A 23406-nucleotide genomic window follows, 5' to 3' on the forward strand; every position below is an offset into this window, starting at 1 on the left:
AGGCCTCCCTCACTGTCGTTGTTCCTCATCACGGTGCCAAGCAAACAGGCAGGGTGGTAAGGATGTCTGATCTGTATACGTTCTGGGGTCTAGAGGCCTTTGGGACTCCATTGTCTCTATTTTGGAGTCCATTGGATTCTGGGATCACAAAAACAATCCCCAAAGCCAGTGGAGATCTGCATGCAATCTATGTCTGTCCGCTACTGACAACTGTTGGTCTAACTAACCCATACTGCAATACAAAAGAGCGCTGAGAAACTATGCAGAGATGGTACCCTAGTACATAGCAGTGCGGGAAGTATACACTCATGTTTGTTTCAGGGAATGCTGGAGCACACATGACATTTTCCTTGGGGGATCCTGCCAAAGTTGGCCTCCCCAAAGTGAGTTCTCTGTGCATCCACAGTAATATTTGGAAGTAATTACTCCACGTAGGGCATTACCAACATGCTGTGAGTTGCCATGCCCTCGTTTTACATCTGTAGAACCTGCTGGTGAGGTCACATAAACTTTGGGAAAGTTTGCACTATCACCACAGCCCTACATGGCTTATTTAAGCCATGGTGGGTTCTGGTGTGTGCCGGTGGCCATTTTGAATATTCAAACTGCGGCAGGTAGTCACCGTGACTTATCATGTTGTCCAAACCTGGCGAGGGTGTATTGCCCCAGACGTGGGCTGTGAAGGTTTGGAGGTGCCGAGATAATGATAAGCCAGATCCAGGTTTGCTTACAAGGAGACTTTATTGAGTACTTACAGCACATAGGTGTACCCCATGGTTGGATCAGACAGCTTCTCTGAACCCAGAGCCAAGGGGTACAATGGGTTTTATACCATACATGCCAGCAGTGAGGCAGCATGACATCAGCAAGCGTTAATTAGCGTTCATCTGGAACTTTCCCAGCACAGACTAACAGCCCCACATCAGAGCGGAGACAATCAGAACTTTCCCAGCACATACACCTGTAAACAGAGCCTCATTTCTCAGGCACTTCCCAGGTCCTGATAAGATAAACGGTTCTGAGCTTGTTAGGATGGAATGTGCTGAGGCAGCGATATCGACCTTTGATTCATCTCACAAGCTCAGAGGCCCCCTAGCAAGGAAACTGGGCTTACGCAAAGAGCATTATGGATCTCCATGTCTCTCTAAAACTACAGGTTGCTCAGGTTACAGGCCCGAGGCCTTACAGAGGGTGGGTCACTTCATAGAATAGTAGGGTTGGAAGGGGCCTACAAGGCCATCGAGTCCAACCCCCACTTATTTATTTATTTATTACATTTCTATACTGCCCAATAGCTGAAGCTCTCGGGGGGGGGGGGGATTCACAGAAATTAAAACTACAACTACAACATGAAAACAGTATAAACTATAAAAGTAGTAAAACAACAGTATGAAAGTAAAACCAGCATGAAAGCTAGCAGCAATAGCTGAAGCTCTTTGGGGGGGTTCACAGAAATTAAAACTACAAGTACAACATGAAAACAATATAAACTATAAAAGCAGTAATACAACAGTATGAAAGTAAAACCAGCATGAAAGCTAGCATCAATGCAGCAATTTAAAATACAGTAACACATTTAAAACAGCAGAGCTAAAAGAGCACTCACAAACCATGGGCTGTTTTAGGGTTGTGGGTGGTTTGCTAACCATGCCAGCAACCCACCTTTGCCAGGTTCAGACATGATAAGCCACAGCAGCCGCCCACCTCAGCTCGAATACTCAACATGGCTACTGGCACACGCCACAACCCACCGTGGCTTCAATAAGCCACGGTGGGCTGCGGTGATCATGCGCACTGGTTCTCCATGTCTCAGAGAGTCGCAGCTAAGGCTGCATTAAATCATTCCGTCTAACAGCAAATTCAGGAGTTTGTATGTCTACTAGCTTCGAAATGAAGCAGAGCTACCAAAAAACAAGGCTGTTGTTTCTGCATATTGAGGAGAGTATCTTAAGTTATGCAGACATATATGCATCTGTAAATTAAAAGAAAAAAGACAGCTTAAAAAAAACACAATGTTCCAAACATATAAAACACCAATGGCAGTTGATCCTATAAAGAATGGTGTAAAAAAAAAAAGACAAAAACAGATGTTGAGCAGACTATTTGAGTCTATCAGTTTTTCCATTGAAACAACAAAAGGAAAATGGGGAGCAAGGAAAGATAATTGGCTTGCTCAACCCCCTGACAGCTTACCAGACAGGAGGATTGGTGTTCAGGGACGAATGCATGCCATGAGATTATAAAAGTCCACCCTGCATTATATATTTATTTGTTAATAGGACTTACATACCACTTAATAGAGTAAAATCTCTTAAGCGATATCTAAGGGGATGTTTCAGAAGAAGAAGAAAGGAAAAAGGACACCTTTTCCCTTTCCCCCTCTCCAGAGCATCCCCTACCCCCTTCCACTGGCCACTAGATAGCTATAAAATGCTTAGGTTGGGGGCTAGCAGATTTCTAGTAGGGGAGGTCCTGAGCCAGGGTTGAGGGGGCCATCAGCAAAGTGCCGTTTGCTGGGCCCCCTCTTATATTAGTAGGTGCCCCTGGCTTGCCTGGCAGCAGTGGCAAGTAGCTAGGAAGCCACCATTTAAAATTTCCCACAGTTCCCCAGATCAGTCAACATAGCATCATTCCAGAACATGGTGGGAAATAAAAAATGGCAGCTTCCCAGACCTAGCCACCCGGGGAGGGCAGGTGTCAGCATTAGTGTGCCCTGCCTGAGTAACGTACTGATGCCGAAAGTGGCCTGAGGGAAGAAATAAAACATCGTTTTATCCCTTCCCTAGTCCTGAAACTCCTCACATCTACGAAGGCATGAACAGCATTACCAGGCTCCAGTTCAGGCTGTTCGGAGCCCTCAACAAGCGTGCTCCGCTTAGGGTGTTGAGAATGCACAGCTAACGTTATGCTGCAGGGTCCACTTCTATTCTCTGATTTCAATATCCGCTTTGAAAGTAGAATATTTAACAGCCAAATGATTGCAAAGCAAAAAACATAAAACCCTACTTCCCTTGCTGAGTATTCCAGTTCTTTTGATGCTGTACAGCACCTGGCTATTGCTTCTTGGTGCAATGATTTCCCCCTCACTGTATTTGCCCTCATTTGCCATTCTGCCATTTAATCCAGTTGGCTGTGATGCCCAATATTATTTTGTTTACGAGCATCTGCCATATCGTCACCTCAAATGCCGTCATCACGTGGTTGACAAAATCACATGGAGGGTGCCATCATCACTAGGGTGAAAGGGCAGTGTGGGCAAATGAGGCCAAGGACAGTGAGGGCAAAGAAGAAAAGAAATAGCACAGAGGACAACAGCGCTGAAATAATTTGAATGCATTTGCAACAAGTATCAAAAATAGCCAGAAAGGATGCACTTTGACCCTCGCGAAAACGAGCGTGCAATGAGGTAAGTAGTTTTGCCTCAGTCCTACTGAATGACACAATGATGTCCTATGTGATAAATACTTTTAAACATTACCGGGGGCAGGGGGAATGGAGAAATCCACACAAACCCTGTATTAAACTGCAGCAGCAACGCTGTCATTGCAGCAAGAGAAGCAATAGGCGTAATGGGGCGCTTTCAGCCTGCAGCAATGATAATTTTGAAACGTCTCCATTTGGCCCTCACGAAACCAGGAACCCCCAAATGTAAATGCCAGCAGCACACAGCAGCAGCACCTGCGATCCAGTCTCACGCAGTCACTCACTCCCATGTTTTGTTTGTTCCTTATGTCATGTGTAACGCCCTTGTCTATCTATCGGTCTCCCTGTCCATGTTACGCCTCCTTTCACACATTCTGCATGTGGCTTCCGGTAGCTCCATGATCTATGCATGTCAGCCCCCGACTTCGGCGACACTCACCTTTGCCCGACTGTGAACCATCAGATGCGCTAACAGGTCAACCCCTTCCCTCCCCTCCTGGTCATTGGTACAGGTGTATTGAGGAGGACGAAACCGGCTTATTAGATTTGGAGCAGATGCCGCATTTTGGGAAGGGGATGGATCTACGGAAGGCATCCAAGGAAACTTTTGAAGCTAAAGATGTGTATAATTCCACCTTAGACTCTGAGGCAATAAAACAGACTCTGTACAGGCAGGCTAAAAATCAGGTAGGTGTCTATTGGGACTTTTCCTTAGTTTCCCCCTCCAGCAGTACTCTTGGGTTGGCCCATATGATTTCTGTCCACACTGAGTTGGAGTTCTCAAGCCAGCGTAGAAAGCTCCCTGCCCAACAGCAGCAACAGAATATTAGATGGGAGTGTTTTCATCGAAGCGTGTTGATTGGGCTTTCTTCCCCTCTAAACCCAGAAGACATGGGGGGAAAGTGTATGTCCATGACAAACATACGTTGGGTTTTATGCCTGCTTAACTGCCCTGGCTCCCAGCCCCCACAAAGCATCCTGAGGGACTGAAGTCAGTCAGATTTCTTTGTAAGAGTTCCCTCGTCCTCCTTCAGAGAACTGCAGTGTTGAGGTTTACCTGGGAAGACAGAATCACTGTGAAACCAGTTTAAAAGTGCCAGTTGCAATAGAAACACAGGTTCCCCTACAGTTGCCTCCTTGGGGAACAAGGGTTTTTCATCTTTGTTCAAAGAGAGAGAACTCAGTCATTTCCTGTTTCCACGCATGCCTCTTGTCTTTTGTCTTTTTTACTAATATGCCAAAAATGTACTAATTATTTATGGATGTTTGTGCTATCTGTTGCTTTCTCTGCATTATTGGGCTTGTTGTTGAGAGCAAGATTTGGTACGATACATACACAAATGTTGCTGCACAACAATTATTTGGTTGGAAGTGTTAAGGTTGGGGGAGACGCAAAAACTTTGATTTCCCAAGCGTAGCATTTTTTATTTTATTTTTTTGCTATTTGTTTGGAAACCCATTCCCCTCTCTTCTTTGGTGAGAAATCTTCCCATCATCTCCCCAGATTCTCCCGTCAATATTTGGGGAGGAAAATGGACATTCCCTACCCTCACCCCTATTTTGTACTAGATCCGTGCCCTAGTTTCAGGTCGTGACCAGATTCAAATGCCCAAGGAGGTTTGACTAGCTGTTGGCATTAATAGTATAGTACACTCTTTGTCGTTGTTCACTGTCAGCTTTTCTATGCTGATAGTAACCTATTGGAAATGACTTTATTTAATTATTTTATTTATTAAATTTCTTAATTGCCCATCTGGCTGGTCACCCGGCTGCTCTCAGCGATGTACAACAGTACAAACAGTTTAAAACAGTACAATTACACATTAAAACATCGTATTTCTAAAAATACCCTAACCCACCCCAAATGCCTGCCTGAACATCCAAGTTTTCAATGCATGTCAGAAGCTCATTAAAGAGGGGGCATGGCGGAGTTCCCTAGGGAGGGAATTCCACAGAGTGGGGCCACCACAGAGAAGGCCCTCTCCCTTGTCCTCACCAGTCTAGCTATCCTGGCTGATGGGACAGAGAGAAGGCCATCCAAGGCTGATCTTGTTGAGCAGCACGTCTGGTGTTGCTGGAGGTGCTCCTTGACATAGGCTGGGCTGGAACTGTATAGAGTTTTAAAGGTCAAAACCGACACCTTGAATTTGGCCCGGAAAACAATGGTAGCCAGTGCAAATTTCTGTGGCTAAACACATCTCTTCCCCCTACTGTCCATTCTAACACACACAACAGCACAGTGAGATTTGGCTATTGGGCGGTATAGAAATTTAACTAATTAATTAATTAATTAATGCATGCCTCTGGGCGAGCAGGGCTGGCCGAAAGATGGAGCTGGTTCAGATGTCATGGCCGAACGATGATTTGGCCACAGTGAATGGGCATCGTGTTCACACACTCCCTGCTTGCTCCTCCCACTTCTTCCTTCCTTTGCTCTGAACCCCTCCCTGGTTTGTGTAAATCATCATTTTTTGGGGGGGGGCACTGGTTTGCACAAATCATAGTTTGGCTAGGCACAAACCAAGAAGTAAAGGAATCAGTGTGGGGGTGAGAACAAGAGGAGGAGGCAGCAGGAGGGACCAGCTCACCTCCTTAGCTTTAGGCACAGCCTCAATAGCCAAACCGCAGTGTGATGATTATGTGTAATTGTGATGGGAGAACCAAATCGTGGTATTTCTCCACCCAACCACCTAAATGAACACGATGCACAAACCATTTGGGGAAAGCTCTTCTGCACAAGTCTCACTTGAAATGAACAAGGTGAAATTGCATCTTGGAATTCTGACGCATGATTCTTTGCTGACAAGGATCCGGCCAGCATGTACTGACACCCTCTTTCCCTTGCTGTGTTTTCTCATTTTGCCCATAGGCTTATGCAATGATGTTGTCCCTTTCTGAGAACACTCCCCTCCATCCTTCTTCCCAGAACTCTCTGGATGCTTGGTTGAACATGGCAGGAGTTGCTCCTGAGCCAGGAAGCTTCAGCTCCGTTGGTCATCTCTGAGAGGTTCGAGGAGGCACCTGGCCAGAATCCCAGCAAGGAGGCAGAGGTGCCACACATCGCCTCTCAGACCACTTGGCAAGTGGAAAACTGACAGAAAGCCCTTGGGGCCCGCCCATTGGGAGGAGAAACCAGTCATGGACAGCTCATTCCCATTTTGTCAAACATAGGAAACCATCACACCCAGGAGCCTGCCGTCTCGGATGCGTAGCACAGACCAGGAGTGAATTTGCTTCCTGCATGGGAAATACCAGGTGCATTTGTTGTTAGCAAGTCAAATACTGTTCCCTCTCATGTTACAGACCATGTTGCTGAGCCAGCAAGAACGTACTTGTAAACAAAACAAACCTTGAAGTCCTTTGACCCTCATATCCAGTTCCTCAAGGAAGACAATGACTTTCTAGGCCAGGTCGATTCTAATGAAGTCACTGGAGTTCCACTGAGATTGGGACTCTGTCGACTTTCTCCTGCTTCATTCCCGCCCCCTTTTTAAAAAAAAAAAACACCCGTGTCAAATTCTATGCCTTCAGGTCCATGTACGGATATAGTGTAAACACTTCTTACAAGGCCTTGCTGCAGGTAACAACTTCTAAACGTATTGTTTCCCAGTGGGCTCAAGTTCATGGTGTTTTTTTCAAAGACCTTTCTATGTAACCTCATGTCCCCATGGTCTTCACCCTGCCAACTTCCATTGTTTTTTTGCTTCGTGATAGCAGATTCATACTCTGAGCTGAGGAGCCACCAAGATCGTGGCAGAAAACTTCTTTAATGGTCTGCTATCCCCACAGCTGCCCCACATTGTACTTATGAAGGAAAACAACCTGTAAGTTTGAGACAAGCAGAATAGGTGGTATTTCTCTGCCCTGCTGGATAACATGATGGCCTTAAATATTCCTGTATAGCTTAAAGCAGAAATGGTTCTGGGACAGGACAGAGAGAGAGAGAGAGAGAGAGAGAGAGAGAGATGCAGACCCATCTCCCCTGACAAATGAGTGCCATTTTGGGATGTACAGACCCCCCGGCTCTCCAGCCCAAGAAAAGTCATAAGGCTAATTGAAATACCTTTTGCTTCCCTCAGAATTCCACAATTGTTTTGCCTGAGCGAGGAACATCCAAATCTGCCTCAAAAATTTCACAGTCAGTTAAATTTGGATGGCAGCTTTAACACAGGTGTGTGTCTTTGTGAAATGGGACTGCTTTAGGGAGATGGGTCTGCCATTGAAAGATCGAAAGCTAAGTTAACCAGGACAGCCTGCTAAGAAAAAAGCGCCACAATTTTCTTGCACCAACAGGCTGCTGGCCTCTCTTGTGAAATACAGAAAAAAGAGTTTTCTGCTCAGATCTAGCAGGTGTTACGCCATAGGTCTGATGCCAGGTCAGTTCACATCCAGTATTATGTGGGCAAATGTAACTCCATCCAACATCAGTCTTATTCCTCTTTCCCACCTTCTGGAATCTAAAGGGCAGTCTTCCCCCCCAGATTCCAGGTTCACAATTTGGACTCCAATTCAAAAGCAAGGACACAAAAAGCAAGGATTTTTGTTGGTTTTTAATTGGTATTTGGGTTTGCAGATATTCAGTTCTGATTCCCCACCCCCTGCCCCGCAGTGCCAATGTCTTTAAATCATCTGCAGATTGATTTCTGAGATACAGAAATAGCACTGGAGTCTTACAGTGAATATATTGTTGCAAGTCCAGCCTTCATTTTGCTTGGGTTAGTTCAGTATTTGTCTGCAAATAATTGATTTGGGGGAAAATCTGTTGTAATCTTGGGTAACAGGGGATTGGAGATAATAATCAGGAGTTGCAGTCTCTTTGTAGTTGCTTCTAGGAGAGACACTAGATGCTATGGAATGGAGGGTGTGTGGCATGTATTAAGTCCTGTGTTTCTCTCTTTTTTCTCTCCCCCATATTGTCTAGTATGTAGGAGGTGGGGAAACTGCTATTACATAATTCATCATGAGTTTCTCTGCCATCACTCCACCTGGCTGATGTCTGAAGTAATGTAGAACCTTTCAACGCAATGAGGTCACATCCTACATTTTCTTTTATTTGACATCATGGGGGAGAGAAGGGAAATAGAATTGCCAGGGCAACTGGGTTGGATCCAGATTTAGTCATACCTAGGGATGTATGGATTAGGTAAAATCCATTCTGTCTGTGTTTCATGGATTGTCAGGCACCTTTTGATCTGTCGCCCACCCTTTGATGGACTTGGATTTTTATTTTTATTTTGGTTTCCAAATTTGCACAATTTCGCATTTCTGCAAGTGCAAATTTGCACATGTGAAACTGCACAAATTCCCCCAGATGCACATTTTCACGCTTTAGCCTATAGGGAAATGTGCATTTTTGCCATTTTTAAATAAATTCTGTGTATTTTTCTATGGATGAAATTTGCACAAAATTTGGGAAAGTCAAAAAAACAGACAGTCCACAAATCTGTGGAATCTGCCCAGCAGAGGAAAAGCCAGTCTGCTGTGGATTCACAAAAATCTGAACTCATTTGGTTGCATTGTGGATTTCTCTGACTTCCCTAGTCATACCTTAGAGTTAACTCATTTCAGCAGGTCTGTTCTAAGTTTGCCTAACTCTGGATCCAACCCACTGTTTTCGACAACTGCCACGCATCTTCCATAACATCTAGCGCCGCCCTAAGAAGCCATCTTTTTCTAATATCTGTGTGATATTATACAGAAGACTTTGCATTGTGACATGATAGAATATCACTTCTCTGTCATTTTGTTGATCTCTTTGCACATAACTCTTTAATATATATGTATGTGTGTGTGTGTGTGTGTGTGTGTATATATATATATATATATGTATGTGTATATATATATATATATATATATATATATATATATATATATATATATATTATTGCCCATGGACTGACACTGTCAAAAGGACTTTTCCTCCCAGAGCTGCTTCTTATGAGGGCCTATTTACACAACAGAACAGGATTATTCCAGATTAATTAATCAGGCTTCCTTCTAAGGATCTTGGGAATTGTAGTTTGCTCAAAGCTTGTCAAGAAATCTGTTAGGGATTGCTTGCCCTCTTCACAGAACCATATTTCCTCAGTGAGGGGAAAGGCTCAGATTAAAGCCTGATTTAATCCAGATTAAAGTCTGAACTGTAGATACACCCTGAGGTAAAAATTTACAGACCTGCAAGAATGATCAGAAGTTATTCCCAGGTCTCAAAACCAGGTGTTCATCTAAGATCTTAATCCCAAGATTCAGGCGCTAAGGTGTCTTTTTGCATGCATCTATTTGACTTGTTTGTAAAACAAAACAGTAGAACAGTTTTAATTTTTTTAAGTGTTTTTTTTTTAGGAGAAGCTTGAATCTGCCTGAAGCTGAGTAGCAAGTGACCACCCCACTTCCCCTCAAGTCAAGGTACCCAAAGCCAGCCAGGTTAACTGAGGCAAAATATCCTACAAGTGCCTCTCCTCTTCCTTAGCAATAAAAACACAAGAATAAATTAAATAGCTAACATTTTGATGCCCTTTCATGACACCTCATTCTGCCTAATGGTAGGCCAGCCTACCTGTTAATAACTTGGAAGGCAGCCATGTTAAAAATCAGTACTTCTATGCCTCCCTCCCAAGCCACTGAAATCCAACTGATTTTGTAATTAATTGAGAACTTGGAGGAAAAGAAATCAGAAAGGAGGATAAATCCTCAAATTTTGGCAAATGCATTTGAATTGTTGCTTCGGACATGGGCCTGCCCATCACCGCCAATTTAATGTCAGCTGCAGTTCAGATAGTACACCTCTTTCTGTTTTCAAGATTTATGCAGACATTTCTATTGCTGAGGATAGGAACAAGTTAATTTAGCTTTTCTGGAACAACCTATATGTGCTGAGGTTTCTCAGTGCATCTAGGAAACCCACCAAGTCAGACATATTTGTCATTCTGCCCCACTATTGTCTACTTTTGATTGGCAGCAACTCACCGAGGTCTTGGATCCTTTTTGAAACTGGAAATGTCTGGGACATTCTGCATGCAAAGCTTCTATTCTATTCTGTGATACCTCCCACATGCTGTCCTGCCAGCCCACAAGCATTCTCCAGCACTAGACTAGCATGAAGGAATAACTTCTGGGTTTCCATGCCGGTAAAATGACTAGGTTGCTTCCAGAATTTGTAGTTTCATCATACCAGACACATCAACAGGCTCCCTTAACTACTGAGGGATGCCTTGGAGCATACGAACCAAGGGAATAAATCCATCCTCTGCCTCATCGTTCATGTAGTACTCTTGTCACACGCCCTCCACTGTATTGCACTTTGCACCCCGTTCATCTCAGAAGTGTCAAGAGAAGAAGTGAGAGACCTCTCATTTTGCACTGAGCTTCCAAAGGAAGCTGGAAAAACATTGGAGGTGGCTTGGTGAGGATACTATGAACTTCAGGCTCCAGTATTCGCTCAGCCTGGCTGAGCTCAGGGCCACCCATACTGTAAGCACATATCTTGCACGTCCTCTGTGCACACTTTGGGGTCTTGAGCAAACAGGAAACTTGAGCTTCCCTCTCCCCACCATGGGGTTGGGCATCTCCCTACAGGCTGGCCCCTGGTGCCTGGCAGGGCAGCGGACAGAGCAGCTAATGGTAGGCAGAGCCAAGGGATTGAGGTAGATGGAGCCAATGAGATCTTGTTTTCTTCCCGCCCTCCTCCCTTGCAAAGACACTTAAAGGCACTTAAGCAATGCTTTACAATTATGGAGTGTCTAAGTTGAAGAATGACGTCTTTAGTTGGTTCAGAATGGTTATGTGCTGACACACATCCTTCTGCGCTGAGAGAAAATGTGTGACCTTCACCATCCTGATCCTCCAGTTAGGCATTTGACGAATCACCACATGCAGGTTGTCATGTTCCTTCATCCTCTCCCTTCGCAATCAACACACTCCAGGAAACAAGGCTTCGAGCTACACTACTATATTAGTCAACAACTAGTTTCTTTACAAATGCAGGCTCTAGGAAACTCTCAGACTGCAAAGGAACGGCTAATCCACACATCCATGAATAGAGGAGGCAAAGTGGAAGTTAGAGAGAAGTTTCCAGCAGTCTGGGCATGAACTTCTCAGCCAGACTTGCTTCGCAGGGATGCCCCTCTCTTAGGGTGGCTCCCTCCTACATTGGCTTCCATGAGTGGCCAACCTGGCAGAGCATCTGAGCCCTGTCCCAAACTTTTCCCTTTTCGCTCTGCAATGGGCCCTAGCATCCATCAAGTCATGCTCCTCACCCGCCTCCTCCTCCGAAACCTGGGTTGTCATGGTAGTGGAAAGGGGGTGGTCCAGGCTGGGCCATCTGTGTGTCAAAGTCTAGAGAAGAAAGTCTTGCCATATCTGGGTTCACTACGGAGGCTGCCCCCACCCTGTTCTTGCAGTTCCCATTCTGAATCTGAATCTGAGCTGCCAGACATCTCCATGTGCTCAGATTCATTCCTGACACAGGTGTGGTGTGGGAAACAGCCACAACATTTGCCTGTTCTAAAGATTCAGAGCAGTTAACTTTCGTACCTCCTTCCTTCCAAGATACCCTGGAAATTATAGCTGTGAAGCAGTGTCGTCATGACACTTTTAATACAGCATTCTGAGCGACTGGTACCAGCTCAGGTTTTTGAAGGTACCAGCTCTTTCTCATCACCATCGTCGTTTGGGCAAGAGCAAGAGGCAAGTGAACAAGTAGGATGCAAGGGTGAAGAGGAGAAACAACTCTGGTCAGTGCTGGGATATGGGCCCTCGGCAGGTTCCCGACCATACCTACCCTGCACAGCACACTCCCAAAGCTAAAGTCCACAGAAAAACTTCAGGAAAAAAACATGACATGGACAAGTTCTGATTTAAGTATGCAAATTTGTCAGAGGGAACAGAAAAGATCTTTGAAGTGGTTTCCACCTCTCAAAGGCACAACAAAGGAGGAATTCCTTCACATGGGTCTGAACCAATAAGTGGAGAGCTGGACACACATGGAGGAGCTTTTGATAAATTAGTTCTCCTTCGTATATTGTATATTTTTTGGCATACACAAACATCCATTTTGCTCATGCTAAGAAATCATGGATGTGCACATTCCAAAACACGTGCAAACTGAGATATTGCATAGAACCGTCAACTGGGTATCACTTTTTTGGTTTTGCATTGATGGGCAACTTCTGGGGTTGGAGGGACGCATTGCCCCCCAGACCCCACTGAGGCCAAATCCCTGACCCTCGCTGCTGAAATTCTGTGATGCATCAGTGGCAGCTTCCCTCCACCTGATTTTGCTGGAAAACAAGGTGCAAGGCCCCCCACGCCTTGTTTAAAGCAACGTTGCTGGGTGGAGTGGGCGGTTGCTGGCCCATCATTGAATGTCAGTGGCATGTCAGGGCTGAGTTTTGCAGCGAGGATGTGTGCAAAGAAGACTGCAGGACTGCATGCGGCTCATGGCCCATGTGTCTGCCGCTGTATGGGGAAAATGACTGTCTGGGATTGCAGTCCTACACTCACCTGAGAGTAAGTCTCCTTGAACTCAGTGAGGCTTATTTCTGACTAGACGTGTCATTCTGTTAATTTGTGATGCAGCCCTTAGGGCTTACTCCAAAGTAAGTGCACATAGAATTGCAGCCTGTTGATTGCAGTGAGGCTTATGTCTGAGTAAACATGTATAGGGTAAGTCTGTTGGCATTTGAAATCTGTGCCTTAAAACATAAGATAGCCATAAACTCTGTATCTAGAAACTGCAATACAAGCCCATCTCTCCCATGCAAAACAAATGCACACAGCACAGTTCAGGAAGCCTTACCATCTGATTTACTGATCTGTGTAGAAACTCCATCAGCAGTGAGATTCCTCAAAAAGCAAGCAGATTGCATACCATTGACATCCCCCCCCCACCCCGCCCCCAAATCCCTGCAACGAAGATCAGGCAGGAACAAATCCATGCCCCCTTTCTTACCTTGCAAAGCATATCAGTCCATCAAAAGAGAGTAGCACACAAAATAACTGGAGGGTAAAGGAAATAGTGGGTATTGTTTAGGAGGAACACAATATTTGGAGGGGGTGGATGTGCACGAAGTGTGTGTTTCAACTGGGGGTGGGGAGAAGAAAAAGAAGCCAGTGGGTAGCTAGGGTTTCCTGAGCAGTTGTGAATCAGAGTTCACAGAATCATAGAACAGTAGGGTTGGAAGGGGCCTATAAGACTATTGAGTCCAACCTCCTGCTCAGTGCAGGAATCTAAGTCAAAGCACCCCTGACAGATGGGATGTCCAGCTTCATTGTGAATGACTCCAGTGTGGGAGAGCCCACTTCCTCCCTAGGTCATGGGTTCCATTGTGTGCACACGCATGCACGCACGCACGTGCACACACACAAATCTACAGCTTTCTTTGCAGAGTTAAGAAAACAGAACAAAAAATCAAAAGAAAAAAGGAGCAACAAAAAATGTAAGAATTCAGAATGAGGAATACCTTTTAAGTTTCAAAAGCAAGCACTTCTGGTCCTTATTATCTCAGTGCTCATGGATAGAAAGGGGCGAGTCACCAGATCCCCCTGGAGCTTTCCATTATCTGCAACCCCGCTCAGTCACTCTCCCCTCACAGAATGTAAAAAACCTCTCCTCACCCAAAGAAGAGATGACAGGAAGGAACCGTTACTGTATCATATGCTTGGGCCACTCTAAGATTCAGAGCCCTCTCCTTTGACAGCAGTGTTACTCGTGCATGGCTGCAGATACTGCCTGTACAGCAGGAGGATCAAAACAAACAAACAAACCCAAAGGCTATTGGCTAAGGGTGTCGTAATGAACATCCAATCCCCAAAATAAATGCTTGGTCCTGCAGTTGCAGCAGGAGACCCCGTCGTGGCCATATTTGGGAAGCAGGGAGAGCGTTCTGCACAGGCGCCCTCCCACCTGTACCCGCTCACTGGAGAGAAAGTAGAGGGGCTGCCAAGCTACGGGATCATTCTGAGCACATGCTCAGTAGCTCAGGCAGCAAGTCCAGGGGAGGAGAAGACAACCTGATGAGGAAGGACATGTGTTCCTCTGTTAATGTAAGCTGAGAGGGGGCTGGGGGGGTATTTAAAGACTGGGAGAGGCGAAGGAGGTGTGTTTGGGAAGGGGAGTTCATAGAATAGTAGGGTTGAAAGGGGCCTATAAGTCCATCGGGTCCAACCCCATCTGAACTTAGCAGAGTTATTGTCCATCTGAACATAGCAGAGAGTCGTCTCTGCCTACAGGTGAGAAACATACACTCCCTCTTCACAGAAGGCCCAGAACCTTTTATCCTAATTCATGGTTCTTCTTTTGCCACCACGCCAAGCAGCACTGAATGTAGAAGTGTCCTGGAGTGTCTGCCTTCTCCCCTAGCACATGCCCCATGTCCCTGGTGGTGCATGCCAGCACTTCCTCAGGAAATATGCAAAGCTGCCAAGTGGGCATGGGACCGATTCCGTATCTGTGAATTGTTATTTATACACTTATCATAAGAAGCTACCCTAAGATGTGAGGCAGATCATTCCATTCCTTGGCACTTCTGTTTCTGTGGAAAACCCTTGAATGTGGGCCAGCTTTAAAAAATATATATCGGGGTATTTCATGGGGCTGTGGAATTTTGTTTAACTTGGGGGGGGGGGTTAGAAAGAAAAAAAACACGTTTCCTTTTTTTAATTTGTTCCTTAACAGTATTTTAGTGTGTGTGTGTGTGTGTGTGTGTGTGTGTGTGTGTGTTGCATTAGATATCATTATTGTGAAGACATATTGTTAATATAAGAAACTAGAGCAGGACCAAAAGGATATAATCAAAGCTGTATGTCGTATGATCAGTATCCAGGGTGGGTTTTTCTTTTCATTCTTGTCATCATTATCAATGTGCCAAATGACTCACAAGTAAAAATAATGCGATCCCGGCTGCCAGTTTCCCCGACGATCATACATTATGTTTAATTTGTTGGTTAAAATAATAATAATGAAGTGGTGTTTGCATTTAGAATTAAGCATTCTATTTGTTCTTATTTTCTTTTAGGATTTGGTTTGGCAAAACATGGTGGTGGTTTGGGGGCACAGGGGGGAGGCGAATTGCAATTATAAATCGCAGAAGATGCTGCTAAAAGGAACAAAGACACAAAAAATGTGAGACGTGCATGTAAATACCAAACAAGGATGCCTGTGACCTTCCATATTAGAGCCAAGATAGATCTTTATTTCAAATGCGCCATACTGATCACTTTTGAAAACGTGTCCCTCAGCCCCAGCCCCAGCCCGGTATCTCCCGCTCATACTTCTGGCCTAATCTGAAGAGTCATCAGGTGTGCTGCAAAGATCACCACTTGCAGTGATCCACTGTGCACACATCTGTTATGCACGGGGCTTTCACGAGTGCACACCCAGATAGTGAGTGCTTCCAGCTTTGCTAGTGGCATTTAGAAGAACTGTGCATTTGGTTCCTTTTTCCTAGGTGCAGAACTTGGCATTTATCCCTATTAAATGTCATCCTGTTGTTTTCTGCCCAGCACACCAGTCTATCCAGATCACTCTGAATTTTGTTTCTGTCTTCCAAAGTATTAGCTTTCCCGCCCAATTTTGTGTCATCTGCAAATCTGATCAGCATTCCCTGCACCTCCTCCTCCAAGTCATTAATAAAAATGTGGGAGAGCACTGGGCCCAGGACTGAGCCCTGCGGTACCCCGCTCGTTACCTCTCCCCAGTTTGGGAAGATCCCATTGATAAGCACTCTTTGAGTCCAATTCTGTAGCCAACTTTCAGCAACAGCATGAAGGGTCACTTCCCAGAAAACCAACTATCTGTCCCCTCCCCTGCCATCTCATAGGTGGTGGGTTCATCCCTGGCTCTGTGTTTGCAAGAGCAGCGTGGAGGGGCCAAAAAAGGGGTGTTCCCAGAGCACTGGCCCCAAGGTCGGTTCCTAGAAAACGAAAAATCCTATGGCTTCTAGATGCTGTCTAGCAGCCACAGGATTCTGCCCTAAATTTGCAAAACTTACATAAATTTGCTCTTTTCCAGAATTCTCCATTCCATTCCTTTCAGTTCCATGGCCCTGAGCATGCTCAGCCTTCACTGGGTTGTTTTGGAGTCGTTCCCCCCTACCCCTTTAGTCCCCCTCCCCAAATATTTGTCATTCTTCTGCAAACTTTAGGACTTCCCAAGCTTGCTGATACCTCCCTCCCGCGCATGAATAATTTCAGAGAATGAATTCTCTATTAGTTTATCAGACAAGAAGCTCCACCCAGCTTCACCACCCTTGCGAGATCCACATATGTGTCCTTGATTGCAGTCTCTAGCTGGCAAGGGAATTTTTTGAAGTGTCATTGAGTGATGAGAGAAGTGGTCGAGAGGGTGATGGGATCTGGTTGACTTTGTCTGCTTGGGTCCACACAGCATATTTGTGGATCGATTCCACAAGTTGCACTGGCCCATTCTTTCCTCTAGTCCACCCCACGCCACTGTCCTAAGCTCAGGAATGAAACTGTTGTTGCTGGTATGATTCCTGCTGTTATTTCAATATATTGCTGTGATTTTTCAGACTTTTGCCCTTCAGGAAACATGTTCTGGAATATGTGCATGCACAGACCATGCAGAGCACTAACTTATCATGTGGGCTCACTATCCGTCCATGTGAACAGACAGTGAACACACCTGACACTTCCCTACAGCTGCAGATTGTAGGGCAAAGCACAAGTTGTGGGCCAATTGTCTTTCAAGGAGGATTGTCCAGTATTACTGATTTTCTCATGGAGGAACCCTAATAAGCTTTCACGGTTCCCAGGAATACCTTTGGAAAGTGTAGTAAATCCATGTGCATGAGAAAATGCTCCCTGCCCTTGAAATATAAGAATTCACAGATGTGAGGCTGTGAAGATTGTGTAGATCAGGGGTAGGGAACCTGGTGCCCTCCAGATGTTTTTGACTACCACTTCCATCAGCCCCGGCCATCATGAAGGGATTATAGGAGCTGTGGCCCAAAACATCTGGAGAGTATCAGGTTGCCTATCCCTAGTGTAGGTGATCAAGTTGCCAAGGGGAAGGATCACAAGATTCTGCAAATATAGGCAGTTAATTTATGACCAGTTCTTTTGTGGCTTCAGCGTTATTATATTAAAACTACAAGGTAGAGGCCTTTATTGATCAACTGCATTAAAGAAAGATTTTGTTCTCTCTCTCTCTCTCTCTCTCTCTCTCTCCCTCCCTCCCTCTCTCTCTGCACAGCAGGAGAGAGACAGATCACTCTTCCCAGAGGTCTGAACAGATCACTGGCAGACAGATGTTGAAACTGGGTCAAAAGCCCAAAGGTTCCCCACCCTTGCTATAGAGCATCACCTACTAGATGGGGCTTTCATAATGCCAGTGAATCTACAAAATGGCAGTCAGATGTTGTATAACTTGGGAAGACCAGAACAGGCTTGTTAATGAGAGATCTAGAGGAAAATATCTCCCCACGTCATGTTTTACTGGCAGTTTCCTCACCTCATCTGTGTGAATTATAGCCAATTCTGGATGGTGTCTGGCATAGCTTTGACTCTGTCCTATGTGCATTTCCAGGCTCTACTAAATCCAAATGTCAGTGAGTAATCACACTTATGTCCATCTCCTAATTGCCTAACCATTGCTGCCTCTCTTATAGTGTTACACCCGCCCTGCTCTGATTTGGACAGTCATTTTGTGCAACAGTGCGGTGCATTTTCCCCGGACACCAGCAGCACCCTTCCTAAAATGGCAGGTTGGGACAAAGAACTATTAGGAAAAGGAGAAGCAGCACCCAACACCTGGTCGCAAGACATTTTGGGCAGGAGGGAATATCCCATCTAGTGAGCCCGAAGCAAATCAACGGAACATTACTGACTTGGCCTGAAACTTAGGGTGGAATCCACAGGGCTTTCCCTGTTGCCCAATTCCACACATTAGTGTGATTCTAGTGGGAATTCTGTATAGTTCTGAAGTGGTAGGCAGAAAGAAGGCAAGTTCCTCTGTCTAACAAGGAGCACGTGACTGTGACAAAGGAGTTCCGTGCAGACTCAAACCAGCCGGGGAGAAAATATATCTGCACTCACCCTCAACATATGGAGCAGCGCCAGCAATGGCTTCTGCCTACTATGGTGGGAGCAAGTGAAAGAGAGTTCTTGAACCACCTGTGGGTTTCTAAAAATGTAACCCATAACAAAGATCTAAAAGCACAGATGCTCCTGATCCTGTCTGATCTCGAAAGCTAAGCAGGGTCAGCCCTGGTTAGTCCTTGGACGGGAGGCCACCTGGGAATCCAGCTTCCTGCATTGAGCAGCGGGTTGCACTCGATGGTCTTGTAGGCCCCTTCCCACCCTATGATTCTATGAATCATTAGCTGCAATATACTGTGACTGAAAGCTTGGGGAGCAAATGAGGAAGTGGGAAATATTAGGAGGGTGCCTGCTACTCCTCACTGTCCTTTCTGTTAACCCCTGGGCAGGAAGAGATACGTTAGATCAGCAGTGAGAAAAACTGTCTGGGCTGGTTCACAAAATCACCCAATGTGGCGTATTTAAGCCACGTACTTAAGCCAGTATTTAAGTAGACTGCTGCACTTCCCGGTGTGGTCGGGCAGCCATTTTGAATATTCAGCACCTGGCTGCAGCTGTCGCACTCATGCCCTGCTTGTGGGTTCCCGGTCGACAGCTGGTTGGCCGCTGTGTGAACAGAATGCTGGACCAGATGGACCCTTGGTCTGATCCAGCAGGGCTCTTCTTATGTTCTTATGTTTTTGTCATGCGAACCCAGGGACCATGAGTTATACGAGAGTTAAACAACCCTTGCATAACCCACAGTCCCTGGGTTCGCAGGACATCGAATATTCACATGAGAGCATTCTCCACAGCCTACCATGGCTTAAACAACCCACTGTAGGCTGTTTTGATCATGTGAACCAGGTCTCTGTATGCCAAGGAAACTTTCTTCTTTTCCACAGTAGTGCTGTTGAATCCCCAGTTCTGTGGATGCTTGTGAAAACCCCATCCCGCTGTGCAATTCTGAATTGCCCTTACAAAAACACCTGGCGAGAGTTGAGAGAGCATGAAAGTGTGCGTGGTCAAAGAGCTGGGTTCCTTTTAACAAAATTAAAAAATAATGGTCCTGTGAACTTTGCAAGCCCGTAAGGGAGCCAGCCAGCAAAGAAAAGCATGAAAAGAGATTAGAATGTGACATTGTTAGCAGTATAAGCAAGGCAGCGACGCAATTGCCAAACTGCATTTCTTGATGGAAACACAAACCACTTTTGTACTTAATCCCTGTCAAAAACATCAGCACTTAAAGAGGGGCTGTAGCTCAGTGGTAGAGCTTTGCATGCAAATGGTCCCAAATTTGACCCCCAGCATCTCCAGGTAGGGTTGGGAAAGACTCCTGTCTGAAAACCGGAGAGCTGCTGGCTATTCGGGCATTCTGCTTTAGGGTGAAATGCAGGGGTGAGCAGACTTCAGGCCTGTGGGATCTATTTTGTTTTGTTTTTTTATTATTATTTTTGTTTTGTTTTATTAAGTGGGATCTATTTTGTTTTTTATTATGTGTTGTTTTATATTAGAACCCCACAATGGAGCCTGGTGCATAAGACAGACACTGAGAATTAAAGGATTCTGAGCCCAGGAATTTGTTTTGAGTACCAGAACACAGCTTCCACACCAAAATCCACTCCTGGTTCCCCCAAGCTTTCATCATTTCAGCAGTATAGTTTAGGGTGGAGGGGGTGGGGGGGAGGGAGTCACTGCTGCTGCTGCTGTTAAATAACTGGGTGTCAGAATTCCTTGCTGATCCACTACAAATCATTCAGAGTCCTTCCAAAGGATCCAGAGAACACGTGATGATGGGGGAAACTGAGCCTGCAAGCTCTGCCCACATCCAGGGCGAATGTCTGCAGCCTTTTGTATCCCTGTAGACTCCCCATGTGATTTAGCATTTTCCTGGGGTCTAAATGATGCAGGGAGCCTACACAGATTTTAAAAAGGCACCTGGCTGCAGATGTTCGCCCTCAATGAGGATGTCAACGTAGAGGATGGAGTTAGCATGGGCCCCATCTACACGAGCATTTTACTCTGGGGTGGCTGGAGTCAAGGTCCCTCAGGACAGACGATGCAGCCTCCACTTCACAGCCATCTGTGGTTTTCTCCTGGAAAATGTGGATTTCCAAGGAGGCGTTTTGCTGCGATGTTTTTCGTTTGCTGCAGGTTTCCCCACAGTTGTGAGCCGTCTGTCCTTTCCCTAAACTGACTTCGCATTTTGTGGTAGGTGTGCTGTAGGCGTGTGTAGTGCTTGCGTCACTCTGTGACGCCCCTTTACTCCCCCCATCCCTTCGCAGCTGCTCAGTTACAGAGGCACAGAGGGGCGTTTTCATTTATTTAATCCCATTTTTGCACATTTTTGCATCTTCGTACCTTTGCAATGGTTGCTTTGGGATGCATTCCACAAGGGCTGGGGGGGGGGGGGTCCTTGGGGGAGGACCAACTTCGCTCCGGCCACCATTTTGGAGCGTTGGGTAGGCACGTACTGCTCATGCTTGTGAGTGTGAGCCATCGCGAGAGTCTCAGGCAGGGGAACTGACAAACAAATGGCGTGGAAATGAAGGCACACAGAACACCCACTTTTAACCTAACGGGGGACGGAAAGACACAACTGAACCCCTGAAATACAAAACAGCCACTGAAGTGTCACACTTCCATGCCCACGGGACTGCACAGCTGCGCATTGAAGTATAATGGCCAAAAAAAAGGGCATGGGGGCGTCTGTTAGGGAAGAGCGCAGTAAATCGCAAGTGTATCCCAGCAGAAGCTAATTCGAAGCTGCAATTCTGTGCAGTTGTGATGGGGTGGGGGGGGAAGTGGTGCCATGTAGATGGGGCCATGCTTGCCCCCCCTCAACATCACATATTAAGATTTCATGAGATCCTTGTGAGGGAGGGAGTAGAAGCCTTGGATTTCCCATCCTTGCATTTTGGGTGATGAATTCCTAAAAAGCACTTGTTCAATGGCATGATCCCCTGGGAAGTTCTCTTGCATGAAAATGTTTGCAATGGATGGAAGCTGCGAAGGAGGGCTATCTATGGCTCTTGTTCTGAGGCCTTTGCAAGAGAGATGTTTCTGGTGGACTGTATCCATGTACAAATTTAGGCAGGAAGAAGAGGGGAAAAAAGCATTTGATGCACTGGAATGAGTTTCTCTCCAAACGTACTGCAAGCTACTGACTTAACATTCATTATTTTATTATGTTGTATTTTATTTTATTTTATTTTCGTTGTGGTTGGAGGGAGGGAGGGATGGGGAAAACATCACGGTATAGAAACTTACAAAAATGAAGGTAATCCACTTACACCTCTACCGGTGATATGTGGGCAAAGTAATTTTCTTATATAATGGTCAGTAGTTTTATTCACAAAGCCATGGAACTCTTTTACTTTATATTTAATAGATACTGTGATTAAAAGGTTTTGTTTCGCCTGATTCAAAGTTTTTTTCTTTTTCCTCTTTCCTGCATGTCTTTGATTTCTTGGTCCTTAATACCACTTTTATAATTACATTTTTCTAAGAGTAAATGGCAGTGTTTTTGTTCTCAACTGGCAATTTGCAGAAGAACAAACCATTCTAAAGCCATTTCTCAAACAGGGCATATCTACACCTTAGACTGAGGCAGCAATCCTATACACACACTCACTTGGGACTAAGTCCCACTGAACTTTGGTGTAGACACATATAGGATTGCACTGTTAAACTGGTTTAATAATAATTCCCTCTCCCCAAGGAACACTGGGAACTGCAATTCAGTGGGATTGGAGGGTTTCCAACAGGAAAATTGCAGCACCCTCAGTAAACTTAGGGCTTCTGTACATGGGGCTTCTCTACATGGGGCCTATATCGTGTGATCAAGATTGGTTACTCATGGAAGTTTGCGGGTCTTTTACATGACATCATCAACTTCCAGGTTTATTACCTTTATCTCACCTTTGTAAAGCACAGGGAAAGTCCTTTTTTTTTTCCTCTGGAAAGCACCATGAAGTGCTTTACTTGCTGCGTGTACTTCTGTAATGGCACTAAAGCAGCAGCGCCATCTAGTGGCTGTAAAATGAAACATAAAGAACTTGCTGAGAAATAAAAGCAGCACGTGTCAGCTTGTGTAAAGGAGCCAAACTTAATCCTGCAAAGAATCCAGAAGCAGAAGTCCTGGTAAGGATGTGGGATTTTAGCCTCATGTGGTGAAGCCCTCAAGTGTTTCAGTTAAGTGATTTTAGTCTCTGGACTTAATGGTGTTACTCTTTAAATGGTAATACATATTACTTCACTTCAAACTGTATTAAGCCAACTCTGCTGGGGGGGGGGGGTTGTGGGGGGGAATCCTGCTCATTCTGCTGATCAGGGACCTGGACTGCTGCCCCAAAGTCCTACCCTGATAGCACTACTGAGTAAACTCCAAGTCCCAAGCTTCTTGCGGGGGGGGGGGGGGGCAATACATTTAAGACAAAACTGATATATGTTTATAGTGCAGAGATGCCTAGTTGTCTTAGCTGTCTTTCTTGCTATCTTCAAAATGCAAGCTTTTTTATGCCCATTGTCTGCCTACAAAAAGATGTAATTTTTTCATGGTTTTTTAAAAAAAACATTCATATATATATGGTAGCAAGGATTATGATTTGTGTATCTGCTCTCATATTTCCCGTTCCTGATTCCAATGCCATTGTTACAGTATACACATTTGACCTAGGGTATTTTATTTCCTTTTAGAACTGCATAGTCTTTTTTTTAATCAATTGTAAATGTCTGGTTTTTCAAATAATGTTTTTAAAACATGGTGAAAGAGAAAGGTGCTAGTCCCTTAGCATTCTGGAGTGTATATTGCTTCTATTCTGTTTATAAGTAAAAAGAAGAAGAAGACGTGCATGACTTGTGTTTAGCAGTCATTATTGTGTCTGTTTGTGAAATTTTTATTAAAAGAATCAGTAGATGCACTTATGTATATGTGATTAGGGATTT

General features: G+C 45.1%; 1 protein-coding gene across 1 annotated transcript in view; it reads left to right on the forward strand.

Annotated features, from left to right (window-relative positions):
* PRDM16 (PR/SET domain 16) overlaps window positions 1–6909 on the forward strand; it is a 748686-nt gene extending 741777 nt beyond the window's left edge. Inside the window, exons 16-17 of the mRNA XM_084822017.1 lie at window positions 3936–4110; window positions 6293–6909. Of these exons, the coding sequence (XP_084678143.1) occupies window positions 3936–4110; window positions 6293–6427 (310 nt within the window). The 3' untranslated portion in view covers window positions 6428–6909. The remainder of the gene's footprint in view (window positions 1–3935; window positions 4111–6292) is intronic.
* The last annotated feature ends 16497 nt before the right edge of the window (window positions 6910–23406 follow it).

This window comes from Heloderma suspectum, chromosome 15, assembly GCF_057233095.1.
Source record: "Heloderma suspectum isolate Gila_16-S chromosome 15, 16-S_ref, whole genome shotgun sequence".
In the NCBI taxonomy this organism is placed as follows: Eukaryota; Metazoa; Chordata; class Lepidosauria; order Squamata; family Helodermatidae; genus Heloderma; species Heloderma suspectum.